Source organism: Lampetra planeri, chromosome 26, assembly GCF_965212315.1.
Source record: "Lampetra planeri chromosome 26, kcLamPlan1.2.h2, whole genome shotgun sequence".
Classification (NCBI taxonomy): domain Eukaryota; kingdom Metazoa; phylum Chordata; class Hyperoartia; order Petromyzontiformes; family Petromyzontidae; genus Lampetra; species Lampetra planeri.
In genome coordinates, this window is record NC_136132.1 from 9037371 (window position 1) to 9056158 (window position 18788).

Sequence of the window (18788 nt, forward strand, 5' to 3'; positions counted from 1 at the left end):
CCAACGGCCCAAGACGTTAAGCGGCCAGTAACAAACCGCACCGTCCGAGTTGTAGGAGATGAGAATTATGCGTGATGAGGAAGACGGCTTTGTGGTCCCGACTTTGCGAACATTGAAACATTACCTGCGAATTACTCACTTGGAATAACACAGTGTGTGGCAACTGGGTGACAGTCGGGCATTCGTCTGCCGGTAGGGAGTGATGAATTACTGGGGGAACTCATAAACCATCCCACCTCCCTGAGCCTGAGCGCAAGGGGGGCGGCGGATGCGATCATTGACCAACAACGTAACAAGTTGTGCCCGTTTCAGCAGCACGTTCATTTCAAAGAATAAAGCGGGGTTTAATTGTTTTATATTTATATACAGGGTGGCGCAACAAAAGTCAGGACACGTAGGGTTATTTCGTTTATTTTAACACGGGCATTAAAATTGTTTATTCTTTACGTGAATATTTTGTCTATTATCATCGCGAATATCTTTCTTCTCAAAGGAGCTGCAGAGCGTGTCCGCACACAGTGAAGGCATCTCGGCATGCTGCTTCCTGTCCGAAAACCTCATCTGCCTGGGCACGAGTAGTGGACAGATGTCCACGTGGAACATCCGAGAGGGATACAGGTAGCATTACGGACTACAAACACAACGCCCCCGCGTAGCATTGGGGACCTCACGCGGCTCCTCCATCCTGGCAGCTCGGCGTGGAGAAACGTGGATTGCCGTAACCCTGTGCTGCGTGAGAGACGGTGTCGGTGGTGGAGCTCTGCTGTTAGCGCTGAGGTTCTCTCCCCGCGCGCGCGTGCAGGGTGCTGAGTGTGCAGGCGCACAGGCTGCGCGTGTCTGGCTGTGCTCCCAGCACATGCGGCAGGCAGGTGCTCACGGTGTCGTGGGACTGCTCTCTCAAGGTGCCCAACGCAAACCACCGCCCCCACCGTTACCCAACAACAGCAACGGCAGCGGCGGCCGCCATTAGCCACTATGTGGCGGTGATCTCACCACGGCGCTTTGTGTCCCGGGCTAGGTGCGCACTTTGAGGCCGTCGCGTAAAGTGGCAGGAGGACACGGCACAGACCCAGGTGTTATAGGTTGAATAACCGAGATGACTGGCAGATGCACCACCTGTGCCTCTCGCGCACGCACGTGGATTTACAGGGTCGCCCGAGAACTACAACATACTACCGTGTGATGAGCAGAATACATTTTCTGAAGGGATTCAAATTTTATAAGACTGATTTAGTTCATGGTTGGCTGTGTGAAGGTTTGGAGTGCGGGCTGTGTGTGCATGTGTTCTGTAGAGCAGCGGTTAGTGCACTGCGCTACAAACCCAGCGACCCGAGTTCGTTTCTCGCTCACGGCCAACACCATTGACAATTATCTGCACAGGTGTTGAGTCTCCCCTAGGTCGACTCAGCCTCCAACGAGTACCTGGTGCGGTGTGTAAACATCACCGCACTTGCACCCAGACAATCGGCAAGGCTATACGGCAGAGGTCGCATATGGGTTTTGATTCCTTACCCGTACCCGGCCGCACTAGGGTCGCAAACGGGTACCCGTAACCTACCTGATACCCGGCTACCCGTACGGGTACCCGATTGCGACCTCTGGGATGAAGCCATGTTGCAGGCGCGGGTGGGTTGATTCTAGGAACTTGAATTGTGATTAGAGACAAGACGTTGGGAAATGAGTGACAAACGGTTACTCACCAGTGACTCACGGCCTACCCGTACCCGGCCAGGTACGGGTAGCCGGGTATCGGGTAGGGTACGGGTATCGGGTACCCGATTGCGACCTCTGCTATACGGGGGAATCTTCGTCTCTGTGTGCGGTGTAGATTTGGAGCGTGACCGAGGGGCGTTGCGTCGCCGAGCTGAGTTCCAGCCGGCCGCTCTCCTGCGTCACCGTTCACCCCCGGGGTGCGCTCGCGGTCACCGGCAGCTGGGACTCGGCGCTCGTCACGTGGGATGTCTTCCACCTCCGGCGCATTTCCGTGAGCGCCCTCCCCTCCCGCGTCTCTGTTCGCACAACGTCGTGCGCATGACAGTAACGATAACGACGTCGTCGTTCGCGCAAATTTGCAGGTCCCGCACGTCACTGCGGTCGAATTTTCGACGCCGCGCATGGTTCATTCCGCGCGGGAAGCCACAAACGAGCGGGGAAGGTGGCCAGAACCGACGCCAACGATCGCCCAAGCTCTGTGGTCCCATATTGGGATGTTTGGTCTAGAGCTGTGCGCACAAACTCGTGTACGCGCGCGTATCCGCACGCTCACGCAGGCGTCCACCAGCCCGTGCCACGGACTCTGCCGTAAGTTGAATTGGTACCAGTCAGTCCAAGCCACTATAGGCATTTAAATGCTTGATTTTCAAAGTTTGCACCGAATAAATGTTTCAATATGTATTCTAGATTTGAAGCTTTCGTGACTGCAAGGATTCATATTCTTCGGTTTTTTCGGTAAAGTCACGTAGGTAAAACATCAAAATTAATAAAAAATAAAATAAAATAAAAATCACGACGTTTCGGAGGCAACACAAGTCTCCGTCATCAGGTGGGACCGTCACAGTCAGATTAGCTGCATCAAGTGAGGCAATGATTCAAGATGTAATTCCTTAAAAGCAAGTTGAGGGGGGAGGAGAGGGGGGGGAGCTCATCAGAATGTGGTAGCCAATGAATGGAACGTATCGGGAGGGAGGGGGGCGGGGCTCAAAGACGGCACGGAGTGCCACGTACAACGCATCGGGAGGGGGAGGGGGGCGGGGCCAAAAGGATGGACGACGGCTTGGACGCGGTTGTGCGCAAGCAACTACTGCTGCACACGCCAACGCATTGGACAGAGAGGGGGAGGGGAGGCCTGATACACATGATAGAAAAGAACGAAAATGCCCATGTTTATACCAATGCGCCCAAAATTGTGCAATAGCAGTGAAAGGCTCACAAAAGGAAGGAAGCGATAGCGAGGTGTGGTAGCAATGAATGGCTGTGATGACCGTTGACTGTGTGATGCACGCCGTTTGCCCTGTGCGATTTCTCCGCGTACCGCGCCCAGACTCTGCGTGGCCATGGTGCAGCAGTCCGCGCGGTGGCCTACAGCCCGTCCGGCAAGCACCTGGCCTCGGCTGCCCTGGATGGCGAGGTCATATTGTGGGCGTCTGAGTCGGGCACCGTCCTCGGCACCTACCTGGGCCACCAAGGCCCGGTGAACTGTGTCCAGTTCACCCCAGACGGTCGCTATCTGCTAACCGGAGGCGATGACAACAAGGTAAAATACGGATATGTGAGTTAAGGTACGCGGCGGCGAGCGTGTGCCTTGGCCAAGGCCGTAATTATAATATTCAAATGTGCTCAAAATGTCCCCCCCAATATATTGCTATAAAATAGATTTCTGTTTATGTGATTGTGGTTATGGTTGTACTTGATTAATCCCTCATCTCTGCCATTACATACAATGAAACAAGAAAAGGTAAAAAAGAAAAACAGCAATGTAACACAATACACTATTAGACATTATTGTAAAAAATAAATAAAAAGTCCATCCTATGTGTTAGTGATTTTTTTTTTATATTCTAGGCAGGAAATGAGTTTTCAAATTTAGATTTTTTTTTCTGTGGGGGGACCCTGGAAGATTTGGTCCCCCCAATGTTGACTCCATGGCTACGGCCTTGGTCTTGGCTATGGTAGAACCCGGTCGAAACGCATGCAGAACAGGGGGAGGACACACAACTCGGCACAGAGAGCCACCCGCGTCGTGAATCGAACCCAGGCGTTTTTATTTTTGTATCCCGCAAGGCCACGAGCGTTACCGCCCTGCCGTCCCTCGTCTGCAGGTACGGGTGTGGACGGGGGGGCTCGGCCGGCCGGTGGCGGTACTGGGCGGCCCGGGACGGGACGCGGTGCCGGCGGCGGCGGTGGTGGCGGCGCTCTGCGTGTCGGGGAGCCCGGACGGCTCCCAGCTCGCCGTGGGGCTGCACAGCGGCGGCGTGCGCGTGCACGGCGTCCACTCGGGTGAACACCGCCCCCCCCCCCCGCGCCCCCCGCAAGCGCCGCGGCAGGGCGCGCACGCTGGCTGCTCGACTCGTTGTCGGCCCGAGGTCGCGAATTGTAACCTTCGCGCGTGAAGATGGCGCGCACGCTTTACGCGAGTCAGAAACTCCAGGCGCCTTACGTCACACCTCGTCTCAATCATTCAAAGTTCCCACCCCCTCAGGGGCCGCTGTCTCCGTGGGCGCCAGGCCTGCAAGCGGGCACTGGCCGATGATTGCTGTGTGTAATCCCAAATTAATGGTTTGCGGAATTTTTTGTTACAATTTTGGCAAGTTTGGACAATGACACCAGAACACAGCGGCCATTCGTTTTGAATGACATGTCGGATCTTTAACGTCCACTGTGTGGTAGACGGCGCGTAGTATTGTAGGGTTATTTCACTCATTATTTACCAGGTTGGCCTGTTGGATTCAAACCACAAACCTCTGCGACAAATGCTGTGACACGCTGGGCCATGTCACTGCCCCACGTGCTTCCTTACAGTTTTTATTCCAATGTTTATATTTCAAAATTCCAACGACGATCACTGAACAATGTTACGAACAAAACCACAGCATATATAAATTAGATTTTAAACTTACGTTCATTCAATGAGATCTCATTCAGTGAAAGTTAACGACAGTGTTAGTTGCATTGGTTTCTTTTTCCAGTTCACGTATTGTCTCGAAGTAGTGATGTAAGGCAGATGCATTCATCACAACCAAGGTCATCGAACACGCGGCAGTTGTAGTTGCGTCGTCGCCTTTGTGCAGGATGGCTTGTTGAAAAACGAGTGTTTTGCTCTCACTCTTTCTGAACTGTAGCTGCTGAATTTGACTTCAGTGTTCATTTAACTTATAGCTCACATCCCCATCGTCAGATCCACAGTAAATAATCAGCCAATATTTCTAGTGAAATATTGGCTGCGAAAAACCATCTACGTGTGAAGTGAACACTGATTGTGCATGACCTCGCAATCTGTGTTTGTTAAGGCTATATGGGGAATCTTCATCTTTGTTTTGTTTTGTTTGTTATGGAGAGTGGTGGTGCAGTGGTTATGGCACTGTGCTGCAAACCCGGCGACCAGTGTTCGATCCTGCTCACATCGAATAACATTGGCCAATATTTGAACCGGTCCTGGGCCTTCCCTAGCTTCACTCAGCCTTAAATGAGTACCTGGTAAGATGTTTAAACATCGGGAGACAAAGAAAGGTTGGTCTGGTGCTAGCCACCCACCCCCTCGTGCGCCTCGCCAGCCTTAACAGGCGCTCGTGAACAGCACTTGCCCCAACAGTCTGTTCAAGGCTACACGGGGGACCTCTGTCTTTGCTAGGCGTCACCGTGGAGGTGCAAGCCCACCCGCACGCGGTGCACTGCGTCGTGTGGCTGCTGGGCACTGGCGGCACGGCGCTGGCGTCCGGCTCGGAGGGCGGCTCCGTGAAGGTTTGGCGGCTCAGCGGCACGGAGGCCCCGGGCGACGCGGCTGCCCTGACCCTGAACCGGACGCTGCAGGGCCTCAGCGGCGCCGTGCGCGCCCTCGCCTGCTCCGACCGCTTCCTCGCCGCCGCCTCCGGTGCGCGTTCCCCCCTGCGCCCCAACCCTCGCGCCTCCCCGGGCGCCAAAGTCGCTTGAGGTCACGCAGTCGCGTGACCCCCGTGCGTCGTACTGTCTGAAGCCTCGTGCGTAAGTTTACGTTGTCCGTAGAAGCCAAAGTGATTTCCTGCCCAGTTGAGTGCTGATGCGGTCGATCGGAGCCCGCGCTGTATGAACTTGGGTGGGGTACCTTCATGTGAAATGCACGCATACTGTCTATGTACAGACTACCGCTACTAAATCCCCAATAGTTAAATCTTGACTTAAAGCTTTCGTGACTGCAGGAATTAATATTTTTTGGGTCTTTCGGTAAAGTCACGTAGATAGGTTCAAAGAAATTGACAAAAAACTATGATGTTTCGATCGCAACACAAGCGGTCGTCATCAGGAAAAGGGGTCCCTTTTCCTGATGATGACCGTAGTTTTTTGTTATTTTCTTCGAACCTATCTGCGTGACTTTACCAAAAGACCCAAAGAATATGATCCCAAATAGTTCTATATATATCACAAATTTTTTGCAATGAGTATAATGCATATGGAAAATATTCCGGACACAAATACGCGTACCGTACACGATGGAAACTGAAAAGCATCGGCGTAGACACGGCGCCGTTTCCTCGCGCTCTGCGCATCGTTCCGCAGACGACGCCATGGTGGTGCTGTGGCCGATGGGGGAGGCTCGCGGCGGCCAGGGTGAGGTGACGAGCGCCCCGAGCGGCGTGCTGTGGGGCCATGAGGGAGCCGTCACCTGCTGCTGCTTCAGTCCCGACGGCTCTCAGTTACTCACGGGCAGCAAGGACCGGGTATGGAGTAATCGCAATCCCAGCGCGGCCGCGAGCGGTGTGTGGCCGTGTGGCCGTGTCAGTAGAAGTCAAAGTGCGGCCGTGCGGCCGTGCGGCCGTGCGGCCGTGGCCGGGCGGCCATGTGACCGTGTGGCTGTGTGTGGGGCGCAGAGCCTGGTCTTCTGGGAGGTGCAAGCCTCCCGAGCCCGGCTGCGTGTGCCCAGCTCGCACGGCGACTGGGTGACGGGCGTGCACTGGGACCGCGACGGGGAAACCGCGGTAAGTCCTCAGCGCGAGTCTGCCACCTGCGTCGTTGGAAGATAACGACGCGCGATGGCGCCGCTCCGCTTTCGGCAGGAATGCACAGCTCCCACGCGTTGCCTCGCGTGTCACGTGACCATCACGTTGCCCGCACAGCGCCCTGGCTGAGAGCACCGTGGCCCGATGGGAGCCGTGCATTCACCCGCTGTTTGTGAGCGTGCCACCCTCACATGTTTAAGATGAGATGTGAGACGATTTGAGTTGTTGAGGCATTTAATCGAACCTCATATAAATGCAATAATAATATTTTTTCATTATCATCAATATAATTATTGGTGGCCTTAGAGGCATTTCCAGGGGAAGCTCTGGAAGCGCCGTGTTGTTGTTGTCAGCTCGAGGCGTCGCCTTTGTGTCACAGCGTGGTTCCCCCTCTCATCTTCCAGGTGTCCTGCTCAAACGACTGCACCGTGAAGGTGTGGGATGCCAGCACGGGCCACCTGCAGCGAGAATTGAGGGGCCACCAGAGCTCTGTTAACTGCGTGAGCATCATGGTGAGTAAGCTGAGCCCAGGCCCCGAAGGCCCAAAGCGTCTCTGGAATTGAGCAACGTTATTATCGTACGAGCTCCGCGAAAAGAGAAGTTGGGAGGGAAGTCCAAAGTGGAGCGGTGCGAAGGAAAGCGCAAGTCTGCTGGCGACCTGCAGTGTGGTGGTTGAACGTGGTGCGGATGTGACGATGGATGGTGTGTTTGGGTCATTTTTGGCCAAATGTATTCCACGCAACCCTCCACCACGCAACATGGCCAAACAAATACAATTGTCACGTGGTGTTCGAGCGTTTAATGCACCAATTGTTATCGTCTCGGCTCACTCACCGGCAAGTCGAACAGCAATTATCACAAATTTTACAATCAGATGACGCCAAGCATATTCAGGGATAGATCCGGGAAGCAATCGTTGGCAACAAGATCTGGGCATCCCTGGGTGATCACTCAAGGACCTGACGGGCAAACGGGGAGAGATACTGCTGTGAGTCGAGAAGTTTCTCCCGTTGATCGAGTCTGGTTGTCCTCCTCCTTTCCAGGACGGGGTGATTCTCTCGGGAAGCTCTGATGGGGAGCTCCGTGCGTGGCGCTGCTCGGGCCAGGAGATCGCGTGCATCCCCGCACATGCGCAGCGCATCAACGGCGCCTGGGTCTGGCTGCAGCAGCAGCAGCAGGGTGCAGGTGGGCAGCACCCGAGCCCAGCGCCGAACTTCGCGCTGCTGCCGCTGCTGCTACCGCTGCGTATTTTGTTCGACTTTGTGAATGACGAGTAAACCCATCTCATCAGAACATGTAGTGTACTCTCCCGATGAATCCCAATAAGGACGAAACCAGTCTACAGTTGTCTCTGTCTCACTGGTTCCTGTTGATTAATCACATTCACTCAATGTATTGTTGCTGATTTAAGAGGATATAACCACAGTGCATTTTCTTCAGTAACTGGTGGTTTACATCATGTGTCAAGGCTGACAGTGTTGTGTTCATACGGTGCACGTGTGTATTGTGTGTCATGTGCAATCCGTTTCTTACATCAGCCAAAAATAACAAAGACAAAGATCCCTTTGTATAGGCTTTACAAACTATAGGGGCAAGTTCTGTTAGCGAGTAGCACCTATGAAGGCCGGCACGGCACACACCGGGGTGGATGGACAGCACCACACCCGGTCACATTTGTTTTCCTAGTTGCAATGTTTAACGCCGCACCAGGTACTCATTTGGGACCGATTCGGCCTAGGAGAGGCCTAGGAACGGTTCAGATAATCATTTCTGGTGTTGGCCGTGAGCTGGAATCGAACTCGGGTCGCCGGATTCGTATTCGCAGCGCTAACCGCTGTGCTACCTGCTCCCCACAACTAAGCACGAGGGGAGGATCAGTTACACGGCGGTTAGCGCACTTCTCTACGAACCTGATCAGCGACGTTTGAACCAGTGCTAGGCCCGCCTCCTCTTCACCAACCTGCACTGCCCAGCATGGTGCAGTATAATAAAAACAACCCCGTAACGTAAAAGTAGTTGGGAGGCCTTCGTCCACCAGTGGATTGACAAATTATTCTAAATTATTGTTATTTTCCTTATTAACAAACACATGGCCCTTGTAGCTCATGGTTGATAGTGGTGACTACTGTGGAACCAATTGGACCACGTTGAGGGCCGTTAACACCACACGAGGTTGCTCTGGAATGACCTCATTCGGTTTCATCTTTTTGGTAAAACGAGTGGCTTGCAAGTGGAAAGTTGCAAGTTCAAATCCTGATTGGGGGTTAACTCACTCCGTCATCCCTCTGCGGTTAATAAAATAAGTTCCACCTTGTGGAGAAGTCAACAGCACGGTGGAATCTCCACCATTGGTTCAGGGCTGTAAAGGACAAATGAGCACTGCCTCACTGCTCAATTGAGCCGAATATCTATTGTCAAACGTAAACTATTTGCGATGTTTTTTTTGTTGACTATGCTCAATGCCGCGGTGCCTCGCAGGGAAGCGGCCGGGGGAGGAGGTGCTCTCTGAGGCACTGCGTGCGGCCTCTGCCAGCGACGACGGCACCGTGCGGATCTGGGCCCCACTCATGGTGCGTCGCTCGCGCTGCCTGACCGTGGCGCGCTTGTCTGCTCGCACGCAGTAGCGTAGCAGAACTCTGTAGCGAGCAGTGCATCACCCTGTGTTCGAGAACGCCTTCTCGTGCCCATTCAATGGCAGAGCAGACCTGAGAGCAGACGCTGGGGGACCGTCAGGGCAGATCTCGGAGGCTGCTGCAAATCTTCAATGCAGCCGCAGCGCGATCTGGCAGAGGGGAGAACGCGTTAGCGAGGTTGTGTGCACTGAGGCTGTGACCACGCCCCCCCCCCCCCCCCGGCTGTTTGTCTGGCCTCAGGGCAGCGAGCTGGCGTCTCTGAGCGAACACTCAGGCCCAGTGCAGGCTCTGGCTGTAACGGCACTCTCCAATTGCGCCCTCTCTGCCTCCAAGGATGGCTCCGTCAAGATGTGGCAACTCCGCATTCTGCCCGGTGAGACGCGGGCATTCCCCATCCGCTCCGCCCTGGTTGGTCAGGGTCGGGCATTCAGACAGTTGTTCATCGCGATCACGGAGGCCGGGTGGTGAACGGGACCCCACGTTGCGTCACCGCCACCGTGAATCGTGCGCGCACATCGTTCACGGCCGTTGTGGGTCAGTGTTGTTGATGCCTCTTTATCTTGCCGTCTCTTCCTTGGCTGTTGCACAGGTGACACCAAGTAGGCAATTCGAATAGCATATCTGGTCAACATTCCAGTGTCGAGATATACCTTTGTATACAAAACACCGAATTCCGTCGATGTATTTTAGAGGTTGTAAATTGGCTTTGTCCAAATACCTGCCGGAATTTAGAAATTAATTTTAAAAAGTCGTGAAAGTGATTTCCCTTTTGAGTGAGGATTGAGGCGGCGGTCATCTACGTTCAGATCCCGGTGCCGGTGGTGGCAATTCCACATTCCTCTGATGGGGGTGCGTCCATCCATAGGAAAACCATTCTTGACTTCCCCACAAAGTGTTCTTCACCTTAGCAACCTCAGAGGAATAATGGGCTGAGCAAACCCCTAGCCAGGAGTTGAACTCGCGACCTCCTGATTGTGGGGCTCTCGCTCTACCCCTGCCTCCTGACCGGATTCCGGGTTTAACGGCCATTTTCATTCGTGGAGACTTGATGAGTCACGGGCGTGTGCGTGCGTTTGTGTGCACCTGTGCATGTACGTGTTGCATGGCGCATTGTTGCTGTCGTAGCCGCCGCCAGCACGCTGCCCTGCAGGCACCAGCGCGCGGTGACGGCAGTGCAGGCGTCCCCGGGGGGGCGCCACGTGGTGTCGGGGGCCGAGGACGGCCACGTGCTGCTGTGGAGCCGCTGCTCGGGCCCCGCGCTCGCCCCAAGCGCAGCGGTGCAGGTGAAATACAATAATTAACAACAAAGATAAAAAAAAGATCCCCCGTATAGCCTTAACAGACTGTAGGGGCAAGTGCTGTTAGCGAGCACCTATGAAGGCCGGAACGATACACGAACGAGGGGGTGCGTGGCCAGCACCACGCCCGACCGCCTTTGTCTCCCCAGTGGCAATGTTTACACACCGCACCAGCTACTCATTTAAGGCTGAGTCGACCTAGGGGAGGCCCAGGACCGGTTAAGATAATCGTCACTGGTGTTAGCCGTGAGCGGGAATCGAACCCGGGTCGCCAGGTTCATAGCGCAGCGCGCTAACCGCTACACTACCGCTCCCCATAATAATTAACAACACACATAGACACACATAATAATTAACAACACACATAGACACACAGACATCAACACAAGACAAATATACAGACGCACAGACCTCGAAATGAATACAGTTGATCGAGACAGGAACCTTAACTGCGTGGCGGCAGTTAAGAGGGGGACGATGAGAGGGCAGGAATTTTCTTTCGTGAACAGTTTGCTCCAGGCCAGCTGTGCATCATTATCAGAACTTTTAGAATGTCGCAAACCGGGAGCGAGTGGCGGTGATCGTGGTGGCCGTGTGCGCCGGTGCTCGCAGGCTCACGACGGAGCAGTGAGCTGCGTGTGCTTCCCGGAGCGGGCGGAGGAAACGTTCCTGACGGCAGGAATGGACCGACAGGTGTGCTGCTGGAGGATTCTGCCAGGGGACCGTGTGGAGGTGTTATGCCGGTAAGCGAACGTGCCGGTAATCGAGCGTGCTCTGTAAGCATTCACTGTCAGTCTTTCTGGATCTCGTCCCGGCGGCGCTTGGCGTAGTTTCAAGCGAAACGTTGCTCATCTAATCGGCCAATTTGTTGCGGCGGAGCGGTAACGGCTGTGGCTCCTCCTCTCTTCTCTGCGCTGGAACCCAGCTTGCACAGCTTGGAAGTCGAGGTTCCGCTCGTGTCGATGGCCGCCACGTGGGAGGCTTGCGGCGAGGGAGGGGGCGGCGGCGTCGGCGCCGTCCTGGCGGGAGACGCCGCGGGCCAAGCGCTGCTGCTCAGCTCACGGCCCCTCTCCGTCACCGCCAGGAGGACCACACGGTGGGGGCCTACTGCTTTAAACATGTTTGTTTCACCAGATAAGGCCCCACTGAGCTATATAGCTCTTTTTCAGAAGTGACCTGGCCACAAACGACAGCTCAACGAAGTGGCTCATCACGTGGGAATTTACAGCAAGCAAATACTATAAACGCATGTTTATAAATGTGGAGGGGAAAACCGAAGGACCCGGAGGAAAATCCACGTAACCACGGGGAGAGGGACAGCAGGCGTCAGGGTCGGGACCAAAGCCATGACCTCCTGCATACCAGGCAAGGAAGATGACATCTCCCCACCGGGTGCTCCGCCGAGTTTCTGCAGCCAACGCACCACCCGGGGACGCTTGTTTTGGCCGGTGGCAAGAGCTGGGAGTCCTCATGTGACTCTGGGACAGCCCCCGTGCTCACTCAGTATTTGACTTTGGCTCGGCACGGCGTGAGGTGTGGTGAGGGGGATGAGTCCGCTGTGCCCGCACTCTGGCAGGTCTGTGGCGCTCGTAGGGGTCCCCGTGTGACTGCTGCCTCCTCCTGGGAGGGGACTCGGGGCTGCAGGAAGGAGTTGAGGCGTCCTCCCGTCGACCCCTGTGTGGTCAGGCCATGCGTTAGCTATCGCCCTGCCCGTCTCACGTTGTGTTCACCCCGTACCCTGCACCGCACTCGCGTTGTGACTCAGTGGTGTTTGTGTCTCTGGTTTGATGTTGCAATGTGCTACCCGAGCCTGCTCCGGCCCATGGACAACCTCTGGCGTCTCCCTGCTTCATGGCTCCTCCAGCCACCACGTGACACTCGCCATCTTGCTGTCCTACAGAATTGTTGACCATGCTCAGTTTCTGTTTTTGGTACATTCAATGGTGCTCAATACGAGACCATGAGCCACCCATTGTACATAAGTAACAGAATAACTAAGCCTCCTTCACATATATGTTCTTTCACATAAAATACAAATATTTTTACACATCTCAACAGCCACAACATTTAAGCAGCATTGGTTCAACACAAGCAAACTCTGTACCACTTTTGACAATCATTGTCTCATCAGCAGAGTCAGGCTCGCTTGAACCAATCAATGCTGGTGAGTTTAACACGTAGGAGGCTTTCGCAAGCAATATTATCCATAATAGAGGTTTTTTTGGGTGAGATCGCGTAACTATAAATGTGTCGTTAAACCCGCCACCACCCGACACAGCCAATCAGTAAGATTTGTCACGTAAACAGAACATGCCAATTAGTTACCGGTACAGCACACCGGTGTGTTGGAGAGTGAACCCGCAACATTTACAATTTGAGTACGACGTTTCGTCGGTGATTACAGCCAGCCTTATCAGGCAACGGCCCAGATGTTGATAGGCAATGACCCCCCCCCCCCCCCCATTATGTATATCGGTCCTAGCAGAAAAATAATTTACGCCGTAGTGGAGAATCCGTCTTTGAATACAAGTCACAAAATAAGTGGCCTCATTCACGTCTCTACGAGAAGCCGGTCGACCACCGTGGGGGCAGCAGCCACCCAGCAGCCGGGAGCGCCAGCCGGTTCCCGGTTGCTTGCCATGCTGACCGATGTTTGTAGAGTGCCAAAGCGAGTCCACCCTCGGGTGGTGATGCTGCTGCTGCTGAACGGTGGCACCGCCCCGCATGAACACGTTAACCTGCTGCCGCTTCTGCTGCTGCTGCCACCACCGCTGCTGCTGCTGCCAGTTTGTGCAGTCCCCCCCTGCCCACCTTCCAAAATAAATAATGAGCTCACCGGCTCTCGCATTTTAAATTACAACGTGCATTTATTGATCTTAGGGCCATTTCAAATAACCTCTAAGTTTTGTAAGCACATATCCACATTTAGTCATGTTAAATCATTCAACTCAAATGCTAACGTGTTATGTGTATGTGTATATATTTGTCTTTGTGTGCATATGCGTGTGTTTGCGGAGCGGTAGTGTGGCAATTGGCATGCTGCGCTTCGAACCCGGAGACCCGAGTTCGGAGTTCGGATCACGCTCATAGCCAACATCAGTGACAATTGTCTGAACTGATCCTGGGCCTCCCTTAGGTCGACTCAGCCTCAAATGAGTACCTGGTGCAGTGTGTAAACATCGCCATTAGGGAGACAAAGGCGGCCGGGGGTGGTGTTGGCCACCCACCCCCTCGTGTGCCGTGCCGGCCTTCATAGTTGCTCGCTAACAAAACAGGTTATACGGGGGATCTTTGTCTTTGTGTGCATATGTGAGCGGGTGTCTGAACACGTGTGTGTGTGTGTACATGTGTGTGTATGTGTCCGTGCGCATGCTGGTTTGTGTTTGACTTTGTGTGTCTGCGTGTGTCTGTGTCTCTGTGAGTGCGTGCGTGTGTGTGCTTGTTGGCACAACTACAGTTCCGCGCAATGGATTGTGGGAATATCTCCAAGTGGCCCTGACCTGTGGCAGGTGTGCGGAGTGGCTGGCCCAGAAGAATTCATCATCTATACACTGGTAAGACACACACACATCTATACACTCACTGATAACACGCACATCTATACACTGGTTAGACACACACAGTGGTAACACACATCACTACACTCACTGTTAACACACAAATCTCTACACTTGTAGTACACACGCATCTCTACACTGGTAACACACACACACACATATTTACACTGGTAACACACACATATCTGCACTGTTGCAGAGGTTCGTGGTTCGAGCCCAGCATCCGCCCTGGTTAATACTGTGAGTGCGTTAACCGTAAACACCACGTGCCCGTGTGCTTCACAGCGGACGTTAACGTTCCTGTGACGTCGTTCAAGATTGAACATTACCTGCAAGAAATGACTTAATCAGGGGAAAGCCACATCACAACCATCGTCCCCTGCTGGCAGAATCTAGCTGTCTATGAAACGCTTCGCCTTCGTGATAACCGAGTGGTACAAACCTGGAACAAACGCGAAATGTATGAATGATTTCTTGGGGTTGATTTGTCTACTTTTGTGAACAGAGAGCTACCCAGAATTCCCTGAAGCTCGTGGAGTCGCACACCCGTTCCCTGCCTGCTGGGGAACCTGGCGCGTGGCTCTCCCACGCTGGCTCCGTGCAGCTGCAGGGAGGCACGTGTGCACGCGCACGCTCCACGTGCTCCAGCTATGAGCATCATCCTCATCGCCATTACCGTGCGAGAGATGTGATGTGAATGAGGTCACGTAACGCGATTTGAATTGAAAATCACATTTTAGCTGTCAACTTCAAATTTCCACATTGAACGAGTCGGCGCCAGTAACATGTCACCGATGCTTTGGTGGGGTTTCGTGTCTGTATTGGACAACGGCTAGTGCTGGCTTCCTACATTCATCTGGGACGTATTTTACGTGTCCCGGAGTATGTACGCATGTATGTTGAACTTCTTTCGTACCGTACGTAGCCAATTGCGCTAATTGGAGGTGCAGAGGTAGGACAACAAACGAAACACAGAAAGCAGTTGTAAAGAAATGAGTTTTCAATCTCGATTATTTAAAAGTGCATAGCTCCAGTGGCTTCCTAATATCGGAAGGAAGAGCGTTCCAGACGGCCGCAGAAGAGCATCTGAAAGCGCGCTCTACCACTGAGCCAGTTGGCCGGATTAGTGCATGGAGATTTGTTAATCGGCGTGTGGAGCCGGGTTATCAGCGCGTGGAGCTGCGTTCATCAGCGTGTAGAGCCGGGTTATTAGCGGCGCTTCTCTCCTTTGTTCAAGGTCCCCACTGGGCTTGTGGGGATTCCCGGGGAAACCTGGAGCTGTGGTCGGCTGCCCGGGTGGTTGCTGGTCCGCATGGTGGTGGTGGTGGTGGTGGCAGTGCCACTGGCTTTGTCTCCCACACGCAGCGGGTGAGTTCCTGGTTGCGTGAGGTTCGAGGCCGCTCTCGTAACGCGTGTGTGGCTGCTTGTGCATTTTAATTGTCAACCGCAGCCTCCACTTGTGTGGCGTTCTCCATTTTCTGTGGAATATTTGAATTCAAATCTGTTAATTATGATTTAATAAGAACCCCATCACAACGGACAAATTAACGAAGGCTGGAATAAATTATATATAACAACAGAGGTGTGCAGGATTGCATGTACCAAAACACTTCCAGCCTTATCCAGACCACCAGCTCAAAAGAACTGAACGCTCGGCCATTTCGTCATTAGACCGCCGCGGCCACATCATCACATACATTCAGCTCAGTTTGAGCTCGTGGTCTGGACGAGGCTGAGAGGTTTGTGTACACGCAGTGCTGCACGCCGGCGTGCGTTGTGAAGTCTGCCGGTGCGTTCCCATTCACGCCGTTTTGTATTTGTCACAAATGCCGCGGCCTTCAGATTACGGCCCAGGCTGCGTTTGTCCGTTTGGCGTTGTGAAGCGCCGCCACTCCGTGACTGGCACCGCTGCAAATGTCTCCTGCAGGTGCACGGTGCCGATGTGACCGGGGTCTACGTCGTAGGCTCCGTGCTGGTAACAGCTTCCCTGGACCACAGCGTCAAGCTCTGGTCTCTGCCTGACCTCCGCCAGGTAAAAGGCTCTCTGGCTGGACAGAGCCAGGAATACTCGAGGAGACAACGTTTGGAAAGTGAATGAGCGACGATCATTTTTAAGTGTTTTGACCGCAGTGTTATTATCACGACCTTATCCAATTTCGGAAGCATTGTTCACTCTTATCTGTCGCAGCTTTGGTAGTGCTGTTCGCTGCTGGCCGCTTGATGCTTTGTGCAGGTCTCAGCGACCGTGTTGAGTGATCGCTGCGACTGTTTCTGTCCCTCCTTGCGCCGTCGGCGTGTTCGTGCAGCTGGGCCTGTTCGTGTGCGGCGGGCCCGTCACCTGCATGAGGACCGTCGCCTGCGGAGGTCACGAGGTCGTCGTGTGTGGAGATTCCCTGGGACAAGTTTACTTCCTCCGTCTGCATGACGCTTTCTTCTAAACGCGAACTTCCGTGTTCGCGGGTTTGGTAAAAAAATGACTACAAATGGAAATTACATTTCACGAGCGCCGTGATAAAAACAAATGCACTACATATAAGGACTATCTATAAACATGCATGATGGCCTCATATACCATTAGGATGATGCAATATTGTTGTGATTGGTTGCTGTGTTTGGGTAAACATTGATCACGATCATTTGGGTACAATTTTGTGCATGCAATTAGGTGGAGTGGAAAATATAATTAATTTAAATAGTAGGGTCACTGAATACGTAGGATGCGAAGAGAACAATAATCCACGCGCGTTACGAGTACATCTTGTGTATGCCGGCAGCTATGGTGTGGCAATGGCATTAAACTGGTGACCCTTATCCGTGTCTGTGCGCGTGCATTCTCTGATGCTGTGTAGTTCATACGGAGATGGGTGAGGTGGGTGAGGTGAGCTACAAGCACCGGCACTGGAATTGTGGAGTGTTGAGCAGAGCGTGTTCGATGTCAGTGTGGGCAGGTTGAGTCCAGTGGGCAGCGTGGGTAGTGCCAGGGTGAGTGGTGGGCGGGGTGGGTGGTGGGCGGGGTGAGCGGTGGGCATCGTCTAAATCCTCGGTCTCTCTGGCCTGGGAGCTCCAGTGCAGTTGCACCGCCTGCACACTTGGCAGTTCCGCCACTGGGTGAATTCAACTTTGCGCTGCACTATCAGCAGCAGCAGCAGCAGTAGCCGTGCTCAATCCGCTGCTGGATGAAGGCTCCCCGAAGCCGCCGCCGCCTCTCACGGCCCTGCGATGCGACAATGCGCCCAGCACCGGCACGTGGCCGCCACCAAAGACGCCGCCCTCCTTGGTGGCCGCGTCTCAGCACCGGTGTTAGACCGGAGAACAGACGCCAACGCAGAAGCAGCACAAATCAACGTCAAAGACAATGCGTGCATTAGTATCAAAGCATGTGTGCATGTTTTAGCACACGCGTGTGTTGTTAATGCAGATTTCACGACGCCTTGCAATTATAGGTGTGTATTTGGTGTTTTGACATCTTAAAACCTCATGCATTATTGCCATTTATTTTATCACTTGGATACCTATTTGACTATTTACAATTTTTATTTTATTTTACCCAGGTAAGGCCCACTGGGCGACACAGCTCCTTGTTTTTGTCAGAAGCGACCTGGCCACAATCGAAGGCAGCTCAACGAAGCGTTGGCTTATCATCGCGTCTAAATTTATAGCAGCAACAGCAGCAACCCCATCACTCTAAACGCACGTTTCTCACACGGGCAACGAAGTCTCCCCGTCAGAAACAAGAGAGGAAAGCACCGACCGGCGTTGCGGCCACACGAGCACAACCGCCCGTCCGCCCGTCCGTCCGCCGCGGACAAAGGCGCCGCCTCTCCCCCCCCCCCCAACACACAGTTCGCTGGTCAACTAACACCGGTCCCCTGGGCCAACAGAGTCACTGGACAACGTGGGGATGTCACGGTTCGTGCCCGACTCTCTTTTGGCAATGAAGCGCGCGTCTGTTGAACTGCCCGTGAGTTGTGGGTCTTTCAAAATCGCGGCGAAAAGAAAAAAATGATTGGGTGTAATTTGCGAGTTTTGTAATGTTTAATCACGTGTGTAGATGCTGCGTGACCGCATTTGCTTTTTCATCTGTGTGTGTGTGTGTGGATGTTGTGCTGATGTAGTTTGGTGTTAACTCGTTCATAAACCAGAGAAAGCGGATCTGTGTTTGGTTGTAAGTGCGATGCTCTGTGTACGTGGCTCTGACTCGCGTTTGTAAGGACCCTCCTGTGCGCGCGCGCGCTTGCTTTGGCAACTCCGCTGCATTACTCAGAGCCGGAATGGCATAGACACGGAGCTGTTTGCAACACTTAAATACGTAATTAAGTTAATGGCTACGAGTGCTTGGCCAACGCAGCCTCGACTATTTGCGGGGGCAAAACATGTGTTTGCCATTTGAGTGAGTGAATGAATGAATGCTCAGGTGTCCTCTTTAAAGATCGCTTTGGATGCGTCAATTTGTGTGCGGCGTGCGCGGGGTCCAGGATGCATGAGACAAGATTAGAAATTTGATTTAATGTGATGCGTGTAATTACACCCGGCGCGTCACGAGTTCCATGCAACATTTTTATTTGGCCTTTAAAATCCGCGCCACAAACGAGCCAATTGTTGCACAAGCGG

At 53.5% G+C, this 18788-nt stretch overlaps 1 protein-coding gene across 2 annotated transcripts in view; it reads left to right on the top strand.

The window, feature by feature from the left end:
- TEP1 (telomerase associated protein 1) overlaps window positions 1-16988 on the top strand; it is a 59336-nt gene extending 42348 nt beyond the window's left edge. For both annotated transcript variants that reach the window (XM_078606685.1, XM_078606684.1), the window contains exons 35-54: window positions 494-618; window positions 803-902; window positions 1829-1984; window positions 3041-3253; window positions 3819-3996; window positions 5348-5587; window positions 6250-6410; window positions 6561-6668; window positions 7094-7201; window positions 7733-7874; window positions 9168-9259; window positions 9563-9695; window positions 10448-10605; window positions 11233-11363; window positions 11546-11716; window positions 14078-14174; window positions 14683-14791; window positions 15415-15545; window positions 16105-16209; window positions 16484-16988. In XM_078606685.1, the coding sequence (XP_078462811.1) occupies window positions 494-618; window positions 803-902; window positions 1829-1984; window positions 3041-3253; window positions 3819-3996; window positions 5348-5587; window positions 6250-6410; window positions 6561-6668; window positions 7094-7201; window positions 7733-7874; window positions 9168-9259; window positions 9563-9695; window positions 10448-10605; window positions 11233-11363; window positions 11546-11716; window positions 14078-14174; window positions 14683-14791; window positions 15415-15545; window positions 16105-16209; window positions 16484-16615 (2790 nt within the window). In that variant the 3' untranslated portion in view covers window positions 16616-16988. The remainder of the gene's footprint in view (window positions 1-493; window positions 619-802; window positions 903-1828; window positions 1985-3040; window positions 3254-3818; window positions 3997-5347; window positions 5588-6249; window positions 6411-6560; window positions 6669-7093; window positions 7202-7732; window positions 7875-9167; window positions 9260-9562; window positions 9696-10447; window positions 10606-11232; window positions 11364-11545; window positions 11717-14077; window positions 14175-14682; window positions 14792-15414; window positions 15546-16104; window positions 16210-16483) is intronic.
- The last annotated feature ends 1800 nt before the right edge of the window (window positions 16989-18788 follow it).